Below are 17,657 nucleotides of genomic sequence, written 5' to 3' on the forward strand. Positions count from 1 at the left end.
GCATTATCTTTTACCATGGCGTGGAATGAGAGTAGTTTTTGTTTTATTACATCAATTGATTGGTCCATGGACATGAGCAGTATAATTTTGTCATCTAAGCTTCTCCACTATCAAAAATTTATTTGTAAATGATATGGAGCATGATTTGTTGTCATCTGGCCTGCTTTGGTATCGCACACTTGTTGAGATATTTCTCTCAATATCAAATCTGTGACAATCTAAATTGAACTGATGGTAAAAACAATAGTAACCAATGTTTTATTGGTCAATACTTCAAGTAAGGATATTGTGGTGCATGGTAAACTAGGAAATCTGCTAATATGCAGTAGCGAGATGGTGCATTTAACACTAAAATTTGCTTCATCAATTTCTGTAAGTCAATGGATAAGTGTGCTTTTGTGACCTAATTTGATGGCAAAATCTTTTTAGGTTGACATTTTTATAGGACCTGCAGATGTGCATGTGATAGCATATTTTTAATAGAAAAAAATTGTATGATAGAACAAATCCACATATACATGGCATAAATATGATTGTCCGACCAACTTTCTTTTTGTTCTGTGCTCAGGGTCAAATATTTTGGATTCTATTGTTAATTCAATAGTAACTTTGCTTTTTATTTATTTATTTATTTATTATTAATTTTTAATACACTCTTCCCCACTGCATGCACACACAACATATAAAAAAGGACAAAAGTCAGCAATCCTAATTGTTGAGAAGGAACTAAAAGGACAGAGTAACATATTAGGGCTTGTTTTTTGTTGGTAAATATGTAATATATTGTTTGAGAAGGAACTAAAAGGACAGAGTAACGTAAAAGGACAGAGTAACGAATCATCACAGTTAATTAGGTGGTAGTAAACATATATTGTTGACAAGAAACACATTGAAAACATAATGAGAAACAAGATCTTGAAAACTATATATGTTTCTCATTATGTTTTCAATGTGTTTCTGAATTTGAAGGCAATCACCTAATTAACTGTGATGATTCAAATTTGTTCATTTCAGCTTTAGCTTTCTTTTTATTCCCACTTCTTTTTTCCTACTTTTCTTAGGTGTTATATCTTTGTTGGAGGTTATAATAGTAAAGTGATGATATTGTTTTAAGTTGTGTGTAATGTTGGTTATCTCACCAAACAAATCAATGTTCAGTGTCCACAGCATTAAGGGAACAATATGGTGAAGGGTCATGTTGTGCATTTATTTTATATATAGGATCTGAATTGCCTCTAGTTTAGATTTGAATTGGAGGATATTAATTGTGGTATAGTCATCATCAAATGTTTGTAATGTAATCATATAAATTTTTTGCCATATGGTTAATTTTTTTTATGAGAATACTTCATTTTGGATATGTTTCTAGATTCTAACTTTTCTTATTTTATTTGTAGGTGACTTCCAAAAACGATCAAGCACAAGGTTGATGCTTCAAAACCATATATATTCCTTCATGTTGTAGAATTTTTTTTTGGATTCCTTCATTGATTTTCCTTTTAATTTTTGTTCAATTACTTACTGGTTTTCAATGGATGGATGTTTAAAACTTGTCTCAATTAATGTTTTGAATGGAATGATTGTAAAGTTTGGGATTGAGCAGGAAAATATAATGAATTTTAATGTTATATTTAGGTTGGGTTGAATGAATTTTGTTCAATATTGGATTGAATGTTTATAAACAAAAATTGATTGTTCAAAAAAAAAAAATTGGATTGAATGTTGGATTGTGTCGAATGTTAATGAATTATGTATTGTGTCGAATGTTAATGATTCAGTTGATTTGTATGATGCTTTAAAATTATAGGTTTATTATGGATTGAATGAATTATTAGGAATTACAGGTGTATTATTTTCTTGCTTTTGGCGACCAATTTATTAGTCGTGACAAATAAATAATTTTTTTTCGTAAAAAATGACAATTGCCGACCAAAAGTTTTGGTCGCAAAAAATACATCTATTGCCGACCAAAACAACACTTGGTCGTGGAATCTCACTTTTGCCGACCAAAAGTTTTGGTCGCGAAAAGTAACAAATAGCGACCAAATTTTTTGATCGTAGAAACTATTATTTAGCGACGAAGAAGTTTTGGTCGTGGAATGTAATTTTTGCCGACCAATTTTGTTGGTCGTTGAAAGTAATTTTTGCCGACCAATTTTGTTGGTCGTTGAAAGTAATTTTTGCCGACCAAATTAGCGACTAACATGTATGGTCGTTGAATGTAATTTTTGCCGACCAAAGTCTTTTCGCGACTAAATAGGTTAGTCGCGATAATTATATGTTTAGCGACCAACAATTTAGTCGCCAAATAGAACGTTTTGCCGACTAAAAATCTTTTTAGTCGCTAAGTACTTTCCGCGACCCTCAATTGCCGACCAACTTGGCGACCAAAAAAATTGGTCGGGAATATGTTTTGCCGACCAAAAATGGACTTTTAGCGACCAATTTTTTGGTCGGCAAATGTGTTAATTCTTGTAGTGTTTGTGAAGAATTTCGACAAGAAAGTAGAAGAAAAAAATAATTTTATCTATTAAACAGAAGAAAATTCAACATAAGTTTCAACAGATAAAAATTAAACAGAAGGAAAAAATGTTGGCATTGTTATTGTTTGTAGATCTTAGAGAAAAAAAGAAAAGAATATAGAAAAGATAAGAAGAAAAAAAGAATTAAATTCTTAGCTTATTTGGTTTTGGATATGCACAAATGTTGAAGAGATATTGTAAAAAATTGAACAGATGTTGCCCAGATGGGGTTTTGTTTGGCTTGGTAACATATATTTGCAACAACTTAAAAAATCTAAACAGATAGAAAAATTAAACATATAGGGTTTTGTTTGGCTTTGTATTGCGACAAATAGGGATTGGTTTGTATTTCAACAAATAAGATTTGGTTTGGCTTGCTATTTCACAAATAAGGTTTGGTAAAAAAAAAAAAATTGAACAAATAGAATTTTGGAAAATAAAATTCAGAGAAAAAATTGAACCAATAATAAAATTTGGATAGATATTTGAACAGATAGAAAAAAAATTTAAACAGATAGACAAAAAAAATTTGAACATGTAGCTATAAATTTGAACAGATAGTCAACGAAAAGTTAAACAAATAAAAAAAAAGTCAAGGGGAAAATTGGAAACAAAATGTTCTTTAGGATTTCTTATCAAATTATTTCATGAAGTGTGGATCTTCCAATTAAAAAAAAAAATGGACTTAGGGGTTGTTTAGGATGACCTAAATAAGTGCAATTTTTGTCTTTTTACGAAAACATGTACAGAAAAATAAAGAGATGGTGTGATGGAAAAAAGATAAAAAGATAAAAAGATGGATTATTTTTAAGTTGCCAAACTTGACCTTAATGTCTTAGACAGGTAGAGTGCATTTTTCACCAATTTTTTTAAAATGTTAAATATATTATCCATTGAATGAATAAAATTATTTGCATTTTTAAATCATATTTACTATATATATCACATACATAATTAATACAACACAAAATTTTATAAATCCCTTTTTTCCAGTAAAAAATGGTAAAGATTATTGTTGCAACTGATCAAATTTCTAGATTCTCATCTCGCTTCTATCTCCCTCTCATTATATAAGTTATTTATTTTGATGATTTTATCAAAAAATATATATATATTTGCAAGTCGAACTATAATAAATTGATCAACTTATTAATCTTCTATAATAAACAACTCAATTTTGTGCGAGATTGAAAGCCTAGTCCGAATTTAACAGCTTGGATCGGGCTTACACAGCCGAATTGCAACTTTGATTAGCAGATTCTTAATCTTCTATGATTAATGTACTCTCATTCAAGCCTACAATAATAGTGAATCGGAAATGTCAAAATAGGACAAAAGTGTTCATAATAAAGGGAAACAAAATATTTTGTGTAATGGGGATCCTGTGTCCATTTTCTTATCTACTAAATAAATAAAAATCTATCATCCTAAAAAATTAAGGGTTAAGTACTAATAAATTTTAAAAAGTGATTTTATAAATTGTTTGGTCCTGCATTTTTTCTTCTAAATCCAAATATCTCATTCTCTTGTGAATTATATAAAGGGTCAAGTATAAGCGCGCGTGTGTTATATGTTGAGGGATAAATGTAGGTTTTTTCATAATATTAAAATTATTAAACGTAACACATCAAAAAAATTCCTTACTGTTTTTTTTTTCTAAATATAACACTCTAATGTAACACTAAAAAAACATAACACTCCAATGTAACACACTAAAAAATTATTTAGCGTACTTTTCTCAAACATAATAACATAGCATTCCAAAAACAAATTTTAGTATATTTTTCCAGACATAACACTCCAATCAATGTAACGTACAAAACTCATACTTTTTTCAAACGTAACACTCTAATGTAATTTACTAAAAAATTTCTTAGTGTACTTTTTTCAAATATAATAACGTAACATTTCAAAAAAAAAAAACTCCTTATTATATTTTTTCCAAATGTAACACTCCAATATAATACACTAAAAAATTTCTTAATGTACTTTTCTCAAACGTAATAACGTAACATTCTAAAAAAATTGCTTAGTGTATTTTTTTAAAAAAATATAATATTCCAATCAATGTAAAACACAAAAACTGTTTAGTGTACTTTTTTCAAACGTAGCACTCAAAAGTAGCACTCCAATGTAACACCAGAAAATCACACTAACAGAAATATAGATTTCAATACTCTACAATCGACACTTCAGTCACCAATCCTGTCAAAAAGAATATTCCACACCTCACATTTACATTCCCATCCCAAAAACGAATCAGGAAAAAAAAAAAAAAAAAAAATCACAAAAGGGTATTCACTTAAACTCAAATGGCACCAAATCAAATAAATACAACTTTTCAAAACATAAGGAGTAATTGGTTCACAAGAAACTTTTTAGACTAAATGCATCAACATTCCCCATATGAGATTTATGGATAAATTTTTCTAAATTCTAATTAATTTTTTGATCAATATTGAAATATTTATCAATAAATTCTATCTCACAAGCAAGTACTCCAATTAGTCTCAAATTTTTTCTATTGATCTATTAAGTCCTATTAATGAAGAGTTTCTTTCCATGTAATCTTATTTTTTATTTTGGTAGTGTTTTGGTGGACAACTATGCCTTGTATCAATGTGACAAGCATGATGTGATACTCCAATGTAGTAGGTATTAATGTAGCATTCCAATGATGTGTCACTCCAAAAAAACTAAAAACTCCTTAGTATATTTTTCTCAAATATGACAACATGATGGGTATGATGTGACACTCTAAGATTTTTACTCCAAAAAAATTAAAAACTCCTTAGTATATATTCTCCAAATGTGAAAACGTGACGGGTATGAAATGACACTCCAAAAAAACTAAAAACTCCTTAGTGTACTTTTTCCAAATGTGACAACGTTGTGAGTATGATGTGACACTCCAAAAAAATTAAAAACTCCTTAGTGTATTTTTGTCAAATGTGACAACGTAGAGGGTATAATGTGATACTAAAAACAAAATAAAAACTCTTTAGTTATTTTTTCCAAATGTGACATGTGACACTCAACGTGACAGATATGATGTGACATTCTAAAAAAAATTAAAAACTCTTTAGTGTATTTGGGACACTCCAATGTAGCGGGTATGATGTGACACTAAAAAACTCTTTAGTATATTTTTTCCAAATGTGACACTCCAATGTGGCGGACAAATGACTCATTATACATCCAAAAAGACTAAATATATCACAAGAAAAAAATATGAGACTATACGAATTACAAGTCCAAAATATAGGATTTATTTATCAATGTCCCTTTAAAAAAAAATAGTGCCCACGACCCAAAAAAAAAATGAAAACCAAAAAATTTAAAACAAAAGTTAAAAAAAAAAAACCAAATCAAACACTATAAAATTTTCTTTTTTTTATATATTTCTTCACTGATCTCTAATTTTACACAAATTATTCACAAATTCCTTTCAATTTTTATTTGAATTTAATAATGTAATTAAAAAATGATGTATACACATAAAAATATAACACTAAACATTTACATTATGATCGACTATTTAATTATGAATAATTAACTTTTCATTGTTACCTGTATTATATTGTTACAAAATATTTTACATATTACTTTTGTGATATCTTATATATTGTAGACACCCCATTTTTGACCGTCCTCAAGACTTGGACGTCATCGTTTGTGCACTCGATGATTGCCCTTGTTTGTGTTCGTTTTGAGCGCCCGAAGTCCTCGGCGGAACGCCTTGTCTTTGAGCCTATAAACCTTATCTATTTTGTGCATGTTTTTGGACCAAGAGCTTATTGCCTCTAGCTTGGAAGAGAGGGTAACCTGTCAGCCAGCCCTAGGATCTGTCGGCCATGGCTTGTGCTTGTCGGCTACCAGTGGTGGTCGACGGCCACCAGTGGTGGCCGACGGCCATTGGTCCCTTTTTACAGATATTTGTTTGCCAGCTATTGCTCACTGAGCTGCATTTTCATACACATGTATGGTAGGATGTATACAAGCTCAAGACTTGATTTTCTATATATAAGGGGTGTCCTCCCCCATTTTGGAGGGTTAGAAGATTTGGACCAAAAATTCCCCTCTCTCTTTAGCTTTCTCTCTCTCACTTGATATTTTGTACTTGATTGCCTAGTTCCTCCACACTTTTGCACGCCAACCCTTAATCAAACTTGACCACCTTGGAGCTGAGGACCCTTGGAGCCTAGTTGGAGCTCTAAAAGAAGGTTTGAGATTGAATTTGCGGCTGTTTTGTGCAGTGCTTCAAAGCAAAAGGAAGGAGTGGCCGACGGTCACCAGCAATAGCCGATTGGCCATCAATGAAGAAAGTTGCTCAGTGTGATGGAAAAGGGGAACAGAGGTTTTCTGGAAGTTGGTACACTCTTCGGGTGGAAACTAACCGAGCATGCATGCATCCCTCGCTTCCCGGGGCCATTTAATTGCTTTGTTTAGTTAATTAGTGGTAGCTAATTAATTAGTTTAATTGCTTTGTATCTAATTAGCTTAGTATTTAGCTAATTAATTTGATTTGTCATATTTAATTAGTTTAGAATAAGTTAGTTAATTAGTTTCATTTTGTAATAGTTAACTTAATTAGCGTAGCTAGTTAGCTTATTCATTCAGACCCTCCTTTGTGAGGGCGTAATGTTGTAATAAGTGTGCGTGCGTGTGTGTATGTCTTTCAACCCCACGTCTTTCTCCCTTTTATTTAATCACTTTTAATAGTTAGATTAGGGACATTTTCAATTAGTATACCCTATACTCATATGTTTGCATCCATTCATTTGTCTTGCATGCACCGAGGCTCGGCGCATCATTCAAACTGCATTGCAATTTCAATATAATTCTTTGAATACGTGTTTATCGCATGTTGTTCAAATCGATTCATATGCCATATTAGTAGCCGAGCCTATTAATTGCATTATTTCATGTGTTGCATTAAGCATCTCACATAGTTAGGATATCTTTCTAACTAGTTTTTGTTTTGGCTTGGAGAACTCGGTAAGTCTTTATGCTTTAGCATACTTGCATGAGTGTGATTGCCACGTTTCCATGTTTCACATGCTTTCCATGAGGCTATGTGCTTAAATGCTAAACTGCATGAATGCATGTGGATGAAGGCTTGTTGTTTGAATTGGAATGATTCAACGAATGTAAGTTTTAAGCCCACTTTGTTGTGGCAAATCATGTTTTAAGCCCACTATGCTTGGTGGCAAATCCGCATCTTTAAGCCCACTTGAGGGTGGCAAATTCAAACCATTTTCGCAAACAAACGTGAGTTGAGTTGTTCCAATTCTTGCAATTTTAGTCTATACTTGGTTGTGTGCGTCACATAGTCAAGTTAGCTAATAAATCAGAACAAGAATACATAATGTTTATAAAATAGCATATCATGATTAGTAGAGGCCGATCTTTGATCGGGTGAGCGGAGGTGCTCATTTCAGGACCTTCCCCTTTCGTTTCCAAGTTCTTGAGCCGAGGCAACTTTGGTGATGATGGACATGTGGCCTTTGGCACGAGTCAGGGTTTCCTAAATTTTTCCAAAACAAAATATTTAGGTGGTGACTTTGTATCTGGTAAAGCAGTCCAATTTTGGCATTATTTGATTTAAAATTAATTTTCCAAAAAGATTTGCCGGATTTGGACTCTTTAGTGTTTATCAGTTTCACATTGCACTTGTGAAACTAAATTCAGAACCGCAGGAGTCCACTGTGAGGCCTTCTTCTCAAACCCTTTTCGAAAGGCGGGTAGTAGAAAAAGGCGAGTCCACAGTTTCTGGCGACTCTGCTAGAGACTTAGAGAACTTGACTCGAACTCATGATATGTTATTTTATCTACACTTATGTGTTTCTTTGTATTTGTATTTGCATCAATGCGCTTAAGTCACAGTGTTTGCCATCTGCTATTCCTGAACGGTTTGCCGAAGACTTGCTTGGAAAAGCATGTCAAAAGGCTGACCGGTTGCGGGCTCTCCCACGATGGGAACACAATCCTTGGATCTGGATTACCGCTGTACCATTTGATCCTTCTTTCACTTATTGGTGTTAGGTGTGAGAGGTATATTAGGTAGTCTTGCTGAGGTACCCTTTTTGACCAATCGACCTAGTTGCATATCGGATACCATAGAGACTGTTCTAAACTAGGACAGATTGCTCACCCGAATGCAGGAATTGTTTGAAACTACTTGTTTGCGTAGTGAACCCCTGGCTCTTGATGAAATTAGGACAGGGTAACCCTACCCTATCATAGGGGTGTTTTGGCTCTCACTTGCTTGATACATGCTTTTAGAGTGAAACTCTACAAGAATGTATGTATCAGTTGCCAGTCTGGGTATTAGTTTTGGGACAGAAATCAATGTTTGAGTAGAGTTGTCCAGCTTATGATTGCAACTGCGTATTGTTCTTGTCTGAGCCAAGGTGCTATGTGGTTTCTGATTTTTGTTTCTTTTTTGCTTTATTTTCTTTTTACAAGGTAGTTTTACACCATTGTTTCAGACGAGTCTGTTAACCCCCCAAGCACTCTAGACCCGAGTAAGGGGACTTTACCGATCCGAGGATCTTGTAAGGGGACAACCAGTGTTTGTTTCACTTCCGCCAATTATTAGACGGAGGAGGATTCGACAGAACTCGCCAATTCAGTAGTCACCATTTACCTCGTTTGTGCCCAGTTAGGCCCAATCATCTATTTCTACTCCAGACAGAGAGTATTCGCCGGTTCCGGTTGTTCAAAGTCCTCCAGCCAACATGAAAGACATGTTTCATCAACTCTAGCAGAATATTGAGAACATGCAGCTAGATACTGCCCGACGAGCTGAGACCATAGCTCGCCAAGCCGAGGTTGTAGCCCGCCAAGCAGAGGTAATAGAAAGGCTTCAACAACAGCAGCCACAACCTGCAGTAGCCTCAGCATCCCATGCACCTCCCAGTGGGAATCCTGGCACCCGGGGTCACAATCAATGTCCAGGAAAATGCAAGCATTCAGGCAGATCCTATCCCGCCTCAGACCTCCAAGGCACCAATTTACCCGACAGAGGCACTGTTTGAATTCGAGGTCGACCTTACTACACTGAAAGTGAGCAAGCTGGAGAAGCTCTTTAAATGAGCACAGGGCGTGAATTCGATCCCTGATATTGATGATGGTTATACTGATTCGGCAGTGACTTTGCCAGACAGATTCAAGATGCCGCATATAGACCAGTTTGACAGTTCTGGGGATCATATTGTCCATCTACGGCTATTCTTTGACATCCTACGACCCATGGGTCTCACCAGATTATAGAAGCTGTCGCTTTTTGGCTGGACCCTATCGTGTGTTGCGACCATCTGGTATGCCAAACTTGAAGACTCTGTGAAGAGAAACTAGGAAGAAATAGTCGAGGCCTTCATAGCGCGGTACTCCTATAACACCTAGATCGAGTTCACAACTCGTGATCTCGAAGCAACTCACCAGGAGGCGAAGGAGGGCTTCTCAAATTTTGTCACCCGATGGAGGACCAAGGCCTTTATGATGACTGTCCGACTAGCTAAAAAGGACCAGATCAGAATGGTGGTTCGTAATCTGCAACCAAGACTATTACAGAAAACGATAGTCTTGCCTTTGTCTATTTTTGCTGACCTCCATGAAATATAGGTACAAATTGAGGATACAATAAAGTTGTAGCAATCCCAGTTTTGACCCGTCACTTTGTGGTGTTCCAGGCTCAGGTTGGTATGGTTTTGAACGGTGTTACGTATCTTAGTTCCCTGTATTCCCCTTATTTTGGTTATCAGGTTGTAACGGTGTGTTTGGAACAGGTAATGTCTCATGTTTGCATTGGTTTGTAGCGTATCTTTCATGTTTTGCCACTTCGCTGACTATGTAGGGATCGAGTTGCCCGGTCGGCTCGCAGGGGTCCAGGGGGCAACGCCCCTTAGTGGGTCCGAGGGCAGCGCCCCGGCAGGGTTAAGAGGCAGCGCACCCGAAGCAAAAATGCAAAATGCATTAGAAGTTGCTTGTCTGCTCGAGCGGCCGTTTATGCGATCGAACGGATGTTTGGTTCTAGAAGTTTGACCTGTCTGCAAAAGTACTGGGAATGTGTATTCAACGCTCAAGCAGGACTTTCCACGCTCAAACGGACCATGTTATATCAGTTTGTGAATCTGATATTTCAGATCACTTTTGTATATCTCTCTCTCTCTCTAAAAAACCCTTTTCTCTCCCTTCTCTTTATATTTCCCTATGCCAAATTGGATCAAAACCTTGATTTTTCAAGATCCATTAGAGTTCTGCCATAGGTTCTTCATCAAAATTGGTTAACTTCTCGAGGGCTTCATTGTGTACGGTGAAGATTGAGTTTCGACACCGTTGATTTTGGGAGTTTCATCTCATTTCTTCTTCAAAACTTGAGGTAGGGATTTTCTTAGAGTTATATATATATATATATATATATGCAAGATTTATATGATTTTCGAAATCATCTTTCGATAGCTTTGAAAATTGATTATTGAGTCAAGAAGTTGAGTGATTTTGAAAGTGGGTTTGTCTCTTGTTCTTTTAAAATGATCTTATGGGTTTTGATCTTCGTTGATTGAAGAAAAGATGATTTTGGAAAGTTTTCTTTCAAAAGATTTGAGTTGTATAGTTTTAATGAGAAAACCTAGAATTTGGGAATTTTTTTTTAAGGAAACTGAAAATCCATGAATAATATTATTATATTTATTTTGTGTGCCAAAATAAATGGATGTTTGGAAAATTTCTTATTTGTATTTATATAAATAATGAATTTTAAGGAATATGAGAATTGTTATTCATTTTGGAAATTATTGTTCAAAACGTTAAATTAGTCTTGAAATGACTAATTGTTGAGGATACTTGAGAAGAGGGAATTGTGTTATTTCTTGGATGATGAATTGGAATAAAAGTATTTATATTCATCTTGTGAAATTGGCATATCAATTCATTTGATTATATTAAACTTTGAAAGTTGATTTGAAAACTTGCATTGAGAAAATAATGTTGAGAAACAAGTTTTCATGGAATGGTTTTGGGGTAAATACGTTGGTAAGTCTTGACAGGTGGTGTGGATGATATTGAATAAGTTAGCCTGAGAGTCTGGGGTGAAAGACCAAAAACCCGCACGGATAGGTGTCGAGCCTTCTAGTTAATACCGATAAAAATGACAATTTGGTAGTACTTGTATAGTCTACTTGCAGACACCGACCAAGGGATTGCCAGAGTCGTATTTACTGCCCTTGAAATAAATTGTTAAGTTTTGAACAATTGAAATTGCATAACATCATTGAGCATGATGGTTTTCCAAAGATGAAAATGTGATTTATCTTCAAAAAAGACACAGCATGGCATGTGCATTTCATCTCTTGAGACTTATATAAAATGTATATACTTTGTTAAGAATTTCATACTGAGCTTTATGTTCACCCTACGGGATTTTTGTGCAAGAAAAGATGTGGTGATCCCACCAAACTAGAGGCGTGGAAGTATATGTGTTGGGAGTACAATGCTCTCATTTTGTTGTGACTCTATGTGTAAGCCAAGGGCTGTCTTTGTGTGGGTTTGAATAACCGTTTTGTGTAACCAGGCTCAAGTCTTGGAAACTTGTAAACCCTTGGGGGTATTTATTTGTTTATTTACTTGTTGTTGGATTAATGTATTGTTGCACGAAGAACTATTGTATCATGTAATGTAAGTTTGGAGATTTATATTCAGTTTTCCTTGAAAGAGCCATGATTGTTGTATTATCATTTAGGCTAGAAATTTGGGGCATTACAAAAGCAAGGTCTGATAAACCACGAGAAAGAGCAGCCCAAGAGGGCTTTCACACGCAGTTCCAATGTGATTACGAGTGGTAGTGCAGCTGCAAGGCCTTCTGATGTGGGTATGGTCACCACCACACCTAAAACTGTCAACCCCTTTACCAGTACATCCAATACAACCTCACAAACCTTGAAGCACCAACCCGGGGGCCAAAGGGTCTTCACCCCACTATACATGTCCTTATCCAAAGCCTTAGGGGTACTAATCAAAAAGAGGCATCTTAAACCACTAGAGCCTCGCCCCCTACCCGATCATCTTCTTCCGAAACACAACTCGGCCAAATACTACGCTTTTCACCAACAACATGGTCATGACACTGACCTACGCTTCAGATTACGTTATGAGATTCAAGATCTCATTGACAATAAAGTGATGGCGCCTCCTCAAAAGCCTAACGTCACTACAAATCCTCTCTCACCACATAACCAGGTCCCTTCACCCCCAACAAATAAACCTCATCCATACACAGGCCGTCCCTTACGACCCCAGTATATACATCACCCCCTCCCACCTACCTAAGCCAGCGTTGTTCATCCCTGAGAGCACAGCCTTGTGCATGATAAACGCGTCCACATTTCAACCCAAACCTGTGGTGGTGACTGTGGTAGATGAAGGCAAGCTAGCCTTGGTGGAGAATGAGAATACCAGTCCAGTGCCTGAGGGCTCCGTTGATTTTTTTGAGGAGGAATACAACACGTGCCGCTACATTGTGCCAACCAATCAGGCCAGACCAAATGTAGAGTTGCCAATAGGAATGGGAGCCAATGTAGTCCGAGAGGATGGCCCAAGCTAAAGTCTGGATGATCTAGCTGATCTAGAAGATGACTTGGACAATCTACAATTCTACGATGAACATGATTCGGGGAATGTACAGATTGATTGGTTCGATCTGAACGGGTTGACAGACAATTCGGAGTGGCTCAGTGATGAACCTAATGTGGATGAGGGACTTCAACCAAAGCTAGAACAGCCAGAAATAGGAATTGCTACAAGGGTCAGAATGGATGAGGACAAGGAAAAATTGCCGGAGGGCACCGATATTAAGAATTCAGCTCAGAAATCGGGCATTGTTAGTACTGCCGATACAGAGCAAGAAGCCGCACTAAAGCGGTTTGAACAGGTAAGTGACGAGAATGATCAGAAGGCTGGAAAAGCCTAACGCCCTACGAGGAATGATTGTAATATTGACGTGGGAGTACTTACAACGAAACCGGACAATTGCCTGTCAGTTGCCAGAGGAATATGGTGAGAAGATGATGATCTGCATCTTGCCCACAATAATGAGGGTTGAGGTCAGGACTTGCCAGACGACACTTGGTACTCTGAGGAGGTGGATCACATGACTAGAAGTGGGTAGTACTTCAAGCCCCCACACTTAGACCAACCCGAAGCATCTGGAAATGATAAGGAAGCTGAAAAACAGGGGGAGAAACTATTAGAGAAGGAGGCTGTATTGAAATAGTTAAAGAAGATTCAAGCAGACATATCTATCTAGGGGTTACTTATGGCCTCGCGCGTGCACTGGCAAGCTGTATTGTCGGCAATGGATCAGGCCAAACTATCTATCGACACAACTCCAGAGCCACTAGTGGGACTTGTCTTCCCAGGAGGTGTCGTGCCAACTTTAACTTTTTTCGACAAAGAACTACTACTGAAGGGTTCTGTGGATAACAGACCTTTATACATCTCTATTGAATGTAGAGAGAAGTGGGTACCGGTTGTATTGGTTGGCATTGGGTCTGCGATTAATGTTTGTCCGTCGCGCATGGCCTATGCTATTGGCTTAAAGCCAGCGGATTTTATGCCAACGGCCCATGTGATTCAAGATTACGACAACACAAGCAGAGAGATTATGGGAACAATTCAAATTAGAACACAGGTAGGGCCAGCCCAACAGGATATTGAGTTTCACGTCCTGGATGTTTCGGCTACCTTCAACTTGTTACTTAGGCGATCCTGGTTGTACCAAGCAAAAGCTGTTTCTTCCACCTTGCATCAGATGCTGAAGTACCCTCTCGGAAAGGGGTAGCCATTGTTTTTAGGAATTCTTCTATACATCCTCCGCCGAAGGTCACTACACCAGTATTGGAGATTGTACATGGCGACGAGGATGTTTTCTTGTCGGGTTTTACCTTAGCTGAGGCCCAGGTGGTGCAAGATATCTTGGCTATTGATGAGAGGTTGTACGTCAGTGCTCAATCAGTCCACCTCATGAACAAGCTACAGCATATACCCGGGATAGGATTAGGAAAAAGTGGCCGGAAGGGCGTTACTGCACTGGCCGAAGTACCACATAACCCTCATGCCTTTGGCTTAGGACACATGCCTACCAAGGAGAACTGGGTGAGAAAAGGGAAAAAATGGATGGAAGAGCCAAAGCAAAGCAAAGTGGGACGCATTATGAGTTTGTACATAGACCAATTCAAGGAACTCTGAATAGTCATTTTGTCTGGGAGGGATAAGACTTCCCATTTTGCGGCTTTCCTGAGCCATAGTTGAACTCTGAAAAGCGGCGTCTACCTAGCTTTGAGATTTTGTTCGACCTACAGCTGCAAGAGGATGAAGCCACAGAGGAACAAATTGAATTAACAGCTTAGGCTGAACAGAGTACAGGGGATGAGTCCAACAGTAGTGAACTTGAGATAGGTGCAGCACTGGCTTGTCTCTTTTCGAATCCTCTGATCGATCTAGAGAGCTTGGGGGATGACTTCACCGTTTCCATGATCGGAGACCAATCAGGTGTGGACCCTTCCGGTGGTATTCTGGATGCATCTAACGCACCCTCTCTCATTTGGTAGCTAGAGAAGGGCTTTCTATCCAGCAGTTCTGAATCAGGCAGTGAGCCAGAATTTGATTCCACAGAGTCTGTAGAGTCAGAATCAAATTCCAATTCTTCTGAGTTGGAGTCCGGTATTCCTAGGGTTGATAACCTGGATGTCGTAGTTTTGTCAAGGTCATCTTTTTCCTTTTCTTTTGCGTCGGTTGTAACCAAGGAATTGGATGAGCTGGAACCTTTGAATGAGAATGATACCACCGTTGTTTCTGAGTACTTCTCTGTACCACTTATATATTGCATTGATCATGACTTTCAAAATTTTGATAAAAACGATGAGGAAGGAATTCCTCTGGTTTTGAAACATTTGACTGATCGAGAGGATGAGAGGTTTGCAAAACCCCTTGTTGATGAAATCACTCCAATTAATGTAGGTACTGAGAAGGATTCACATCTGGTCCAAATCGGGTCCACGTTGTCTTCGGAGAAACGTGAGCGCTTAGTCGCTTTATTAAAAGATTTCAAAGATGTTTTCGCGTGGTCCTACGAAGACATGCCTGGAATCAATATTGAGATTGTACAGCATCGGATCCCTCTTGACCCCGAGGCCTAACCCGTCAAGCAGAAGCTTCGAAGAATACGCCTGGATTGGGCTTTGAAAATCAATGAGGAGGTCACCAAGCAAATAGACGCAGGGTTTTTGCTAGTGTCTGAGTATCCGACTTGGTTGGCCAACATTGTTTCGGTGCCAAAGAAAGATGGCAAAATTCGGGTGTGTGTGGATTTTAGAGATCTGAACAAAGCTAGTCCGAATGAAGACTTTTCTCTACAACACATCGATGAATTGGTGGACTTCACCACAGACCATGCGTTGGTCCCTTTTATGGATGGATTTTCCGAGTACAACCAGATTCTAATGGCACCTGAGGATAAAGAGAAAACTTTCTTCACCACGCCGTGGGAAACCTAATGCTACAGGGTGATGCCGTTCGGTCTGAAAAATGCTGAGGCTACTTATCAATGAGCTACAACCACTATCTTACATGATATGATCCACAAAGAGGTTGAAATGTATGTGGACGGCATCATTGTCAAGTCCAAGGAAAGAGAGGGCCACTACACCGCCTTGAAGAAATTCTTTCAACGGATCAGAGAGTATCGGTTGAGGCTAAATCCATAGAAATGCACTTTTGGTGTCACAGCAGGGAAAATGCTGCGATTCTTGATCACACAAAGGGGAATCGAGGTTGATCCTTCCAAAATCAAGGCCATCCTAGAAATGTCACCACCAAGGACTGAAAAGGATATGCAAGGCTTTCTAAGTAAAATGCAATTCATAAGACGATTTATTACAAAATTAACCTTGACTTGTGAACCACTATTTGGTCTCCTGAAGAAATGAAAGAAATTCTAATGGGATGACTGATGTCAGATTGCTTTTGACCAAATCAAGCAGTACCTCCAGAACCTGCCCGTGTTGTCACCACCAAAGCCGAGGAAGCCGTTGATTTTGTATCTATCAGTAACCGACAAGACTATAGGCTGCATGCTTGCGTAGGAATCTGAGGATAGAATGGAGAAAGCCACCTATTACCTGAGCAAGAAGATGCTGGAATATGAGACCCGTTATACCCCACTAGAGAAAGCTTCCTTAGCCTTGGTATGGGCCACCAGGAAGTTGAGGCACTACCTGTTAGCTCATTCTGTAATTCTGGTTTCGAGATTAGATCCCATCAAATATCTCTTTGAGAAACCAGCGCTTACGGGTAGGCTAGCCCGTTGGTTGCTTCTTCTTCCCGAATTTGATTTGAAGTATGTGACTCGCACGTCTGTTAAGGAGAGAGCAGTAGCTGAGTTCCTGGTAGATCACCCAGCAGAAGGGGACGAAGTAGTAGAATACCTATTCCTAGATGAAGCTATTCTGCAGGTCGAGGAAAAGATTTGGACAATGTACTTTGACGGAGCGTCTAACCAGTATGGTTATGGGATAGGGGTGCTGCTGATAACACCCGACAATTCTTATATACCTTTAGCCTTCAAACTCCGGTTTAAGGTATCCAACAATGAAGCAGAATACGAGGCGTGTATCGCTGGTTTGGAAGCCGCCCTGGAACTAGGGGCAAAAAGGTTGGACGTCATTGGGGACTCGAACCTGGTTGTGTCTCAAGCAAAAGAAGACTGGAAGGTTAAGAAAGAAATGATGAAAATCTATCACTAAACCCTGGATATTCTGATTCCTAGGTTTGAGAAACTAACCTTCACGCATCTGTTAAGAGAGAACAACAGATTCACTGACGCCTTATCAACTCTATCTTCTATGATAGACATCCCGTTGGGAGTCTGGATGCATCCAATCATTATTGAACAGAGGTATGTGCCGGCCTACGAGTTAATCGTCGCGATAAATGAAGTACAAGATCAGAACCCTTGGTATTATGATATCTGGAACTTCTTGGAAAATGAGGCTTATCCACTAGGGGCAAATGCCAAAGATAAAAGGGCAATATGGCGAATGGCTGCTCAGTTTATCATCTGTGAGAGTAAGTTGTACA

At 37.8% G+C, this 17,657-nt stretch overlaps 1 protein-coding gene across 1 annotated transcript; it reads left to right on the top strand.

Annotated features, from left to right (window-relative positions):
* Positions 1–13,875: 13,875 nt before the first annotated feature.
* On the top strand, positions 13,876–14,361 carry LOC145814147 (uncharacterized). The gene has a single exon (XM_082910673.1). It carries the CDS (start codon positions 13,876–13,878, stop codon positions 14,359–14,361), a length of 486 nt encoding a protein of 161 aa, XP_082766799.1.
* The last annotated feature ends 3,296 nt before the right edge of the window (positions 14,362–17,657 follow it).

The sequence above is a fragment of the Camellia sinensis genome, chromosome 2, assembly GCF_055761805.1.
Source record: "Camellia sinensis isolate YWXY chromosome 2, ASM5576180v1, whole genome shotgun sequence".
In the NCBI taxonomy this organism is placed as follows: domain Eukaryota; kingdom Viridiplantae; phylum Streptophyta; class Magnoliopsida; order Ericales; family Theaceae; genus Camellia; species Camellia sinensis.

What these genes read in the sequence shown, in the direction of transcription:
- LOC145814147 (XM_082910673.1), top strand. Translation starts at nt 13,876, where the DNA reads ATGGATCAGGCCAAACTATCTATCGACACAACTCCAGAGCCACTAGTG.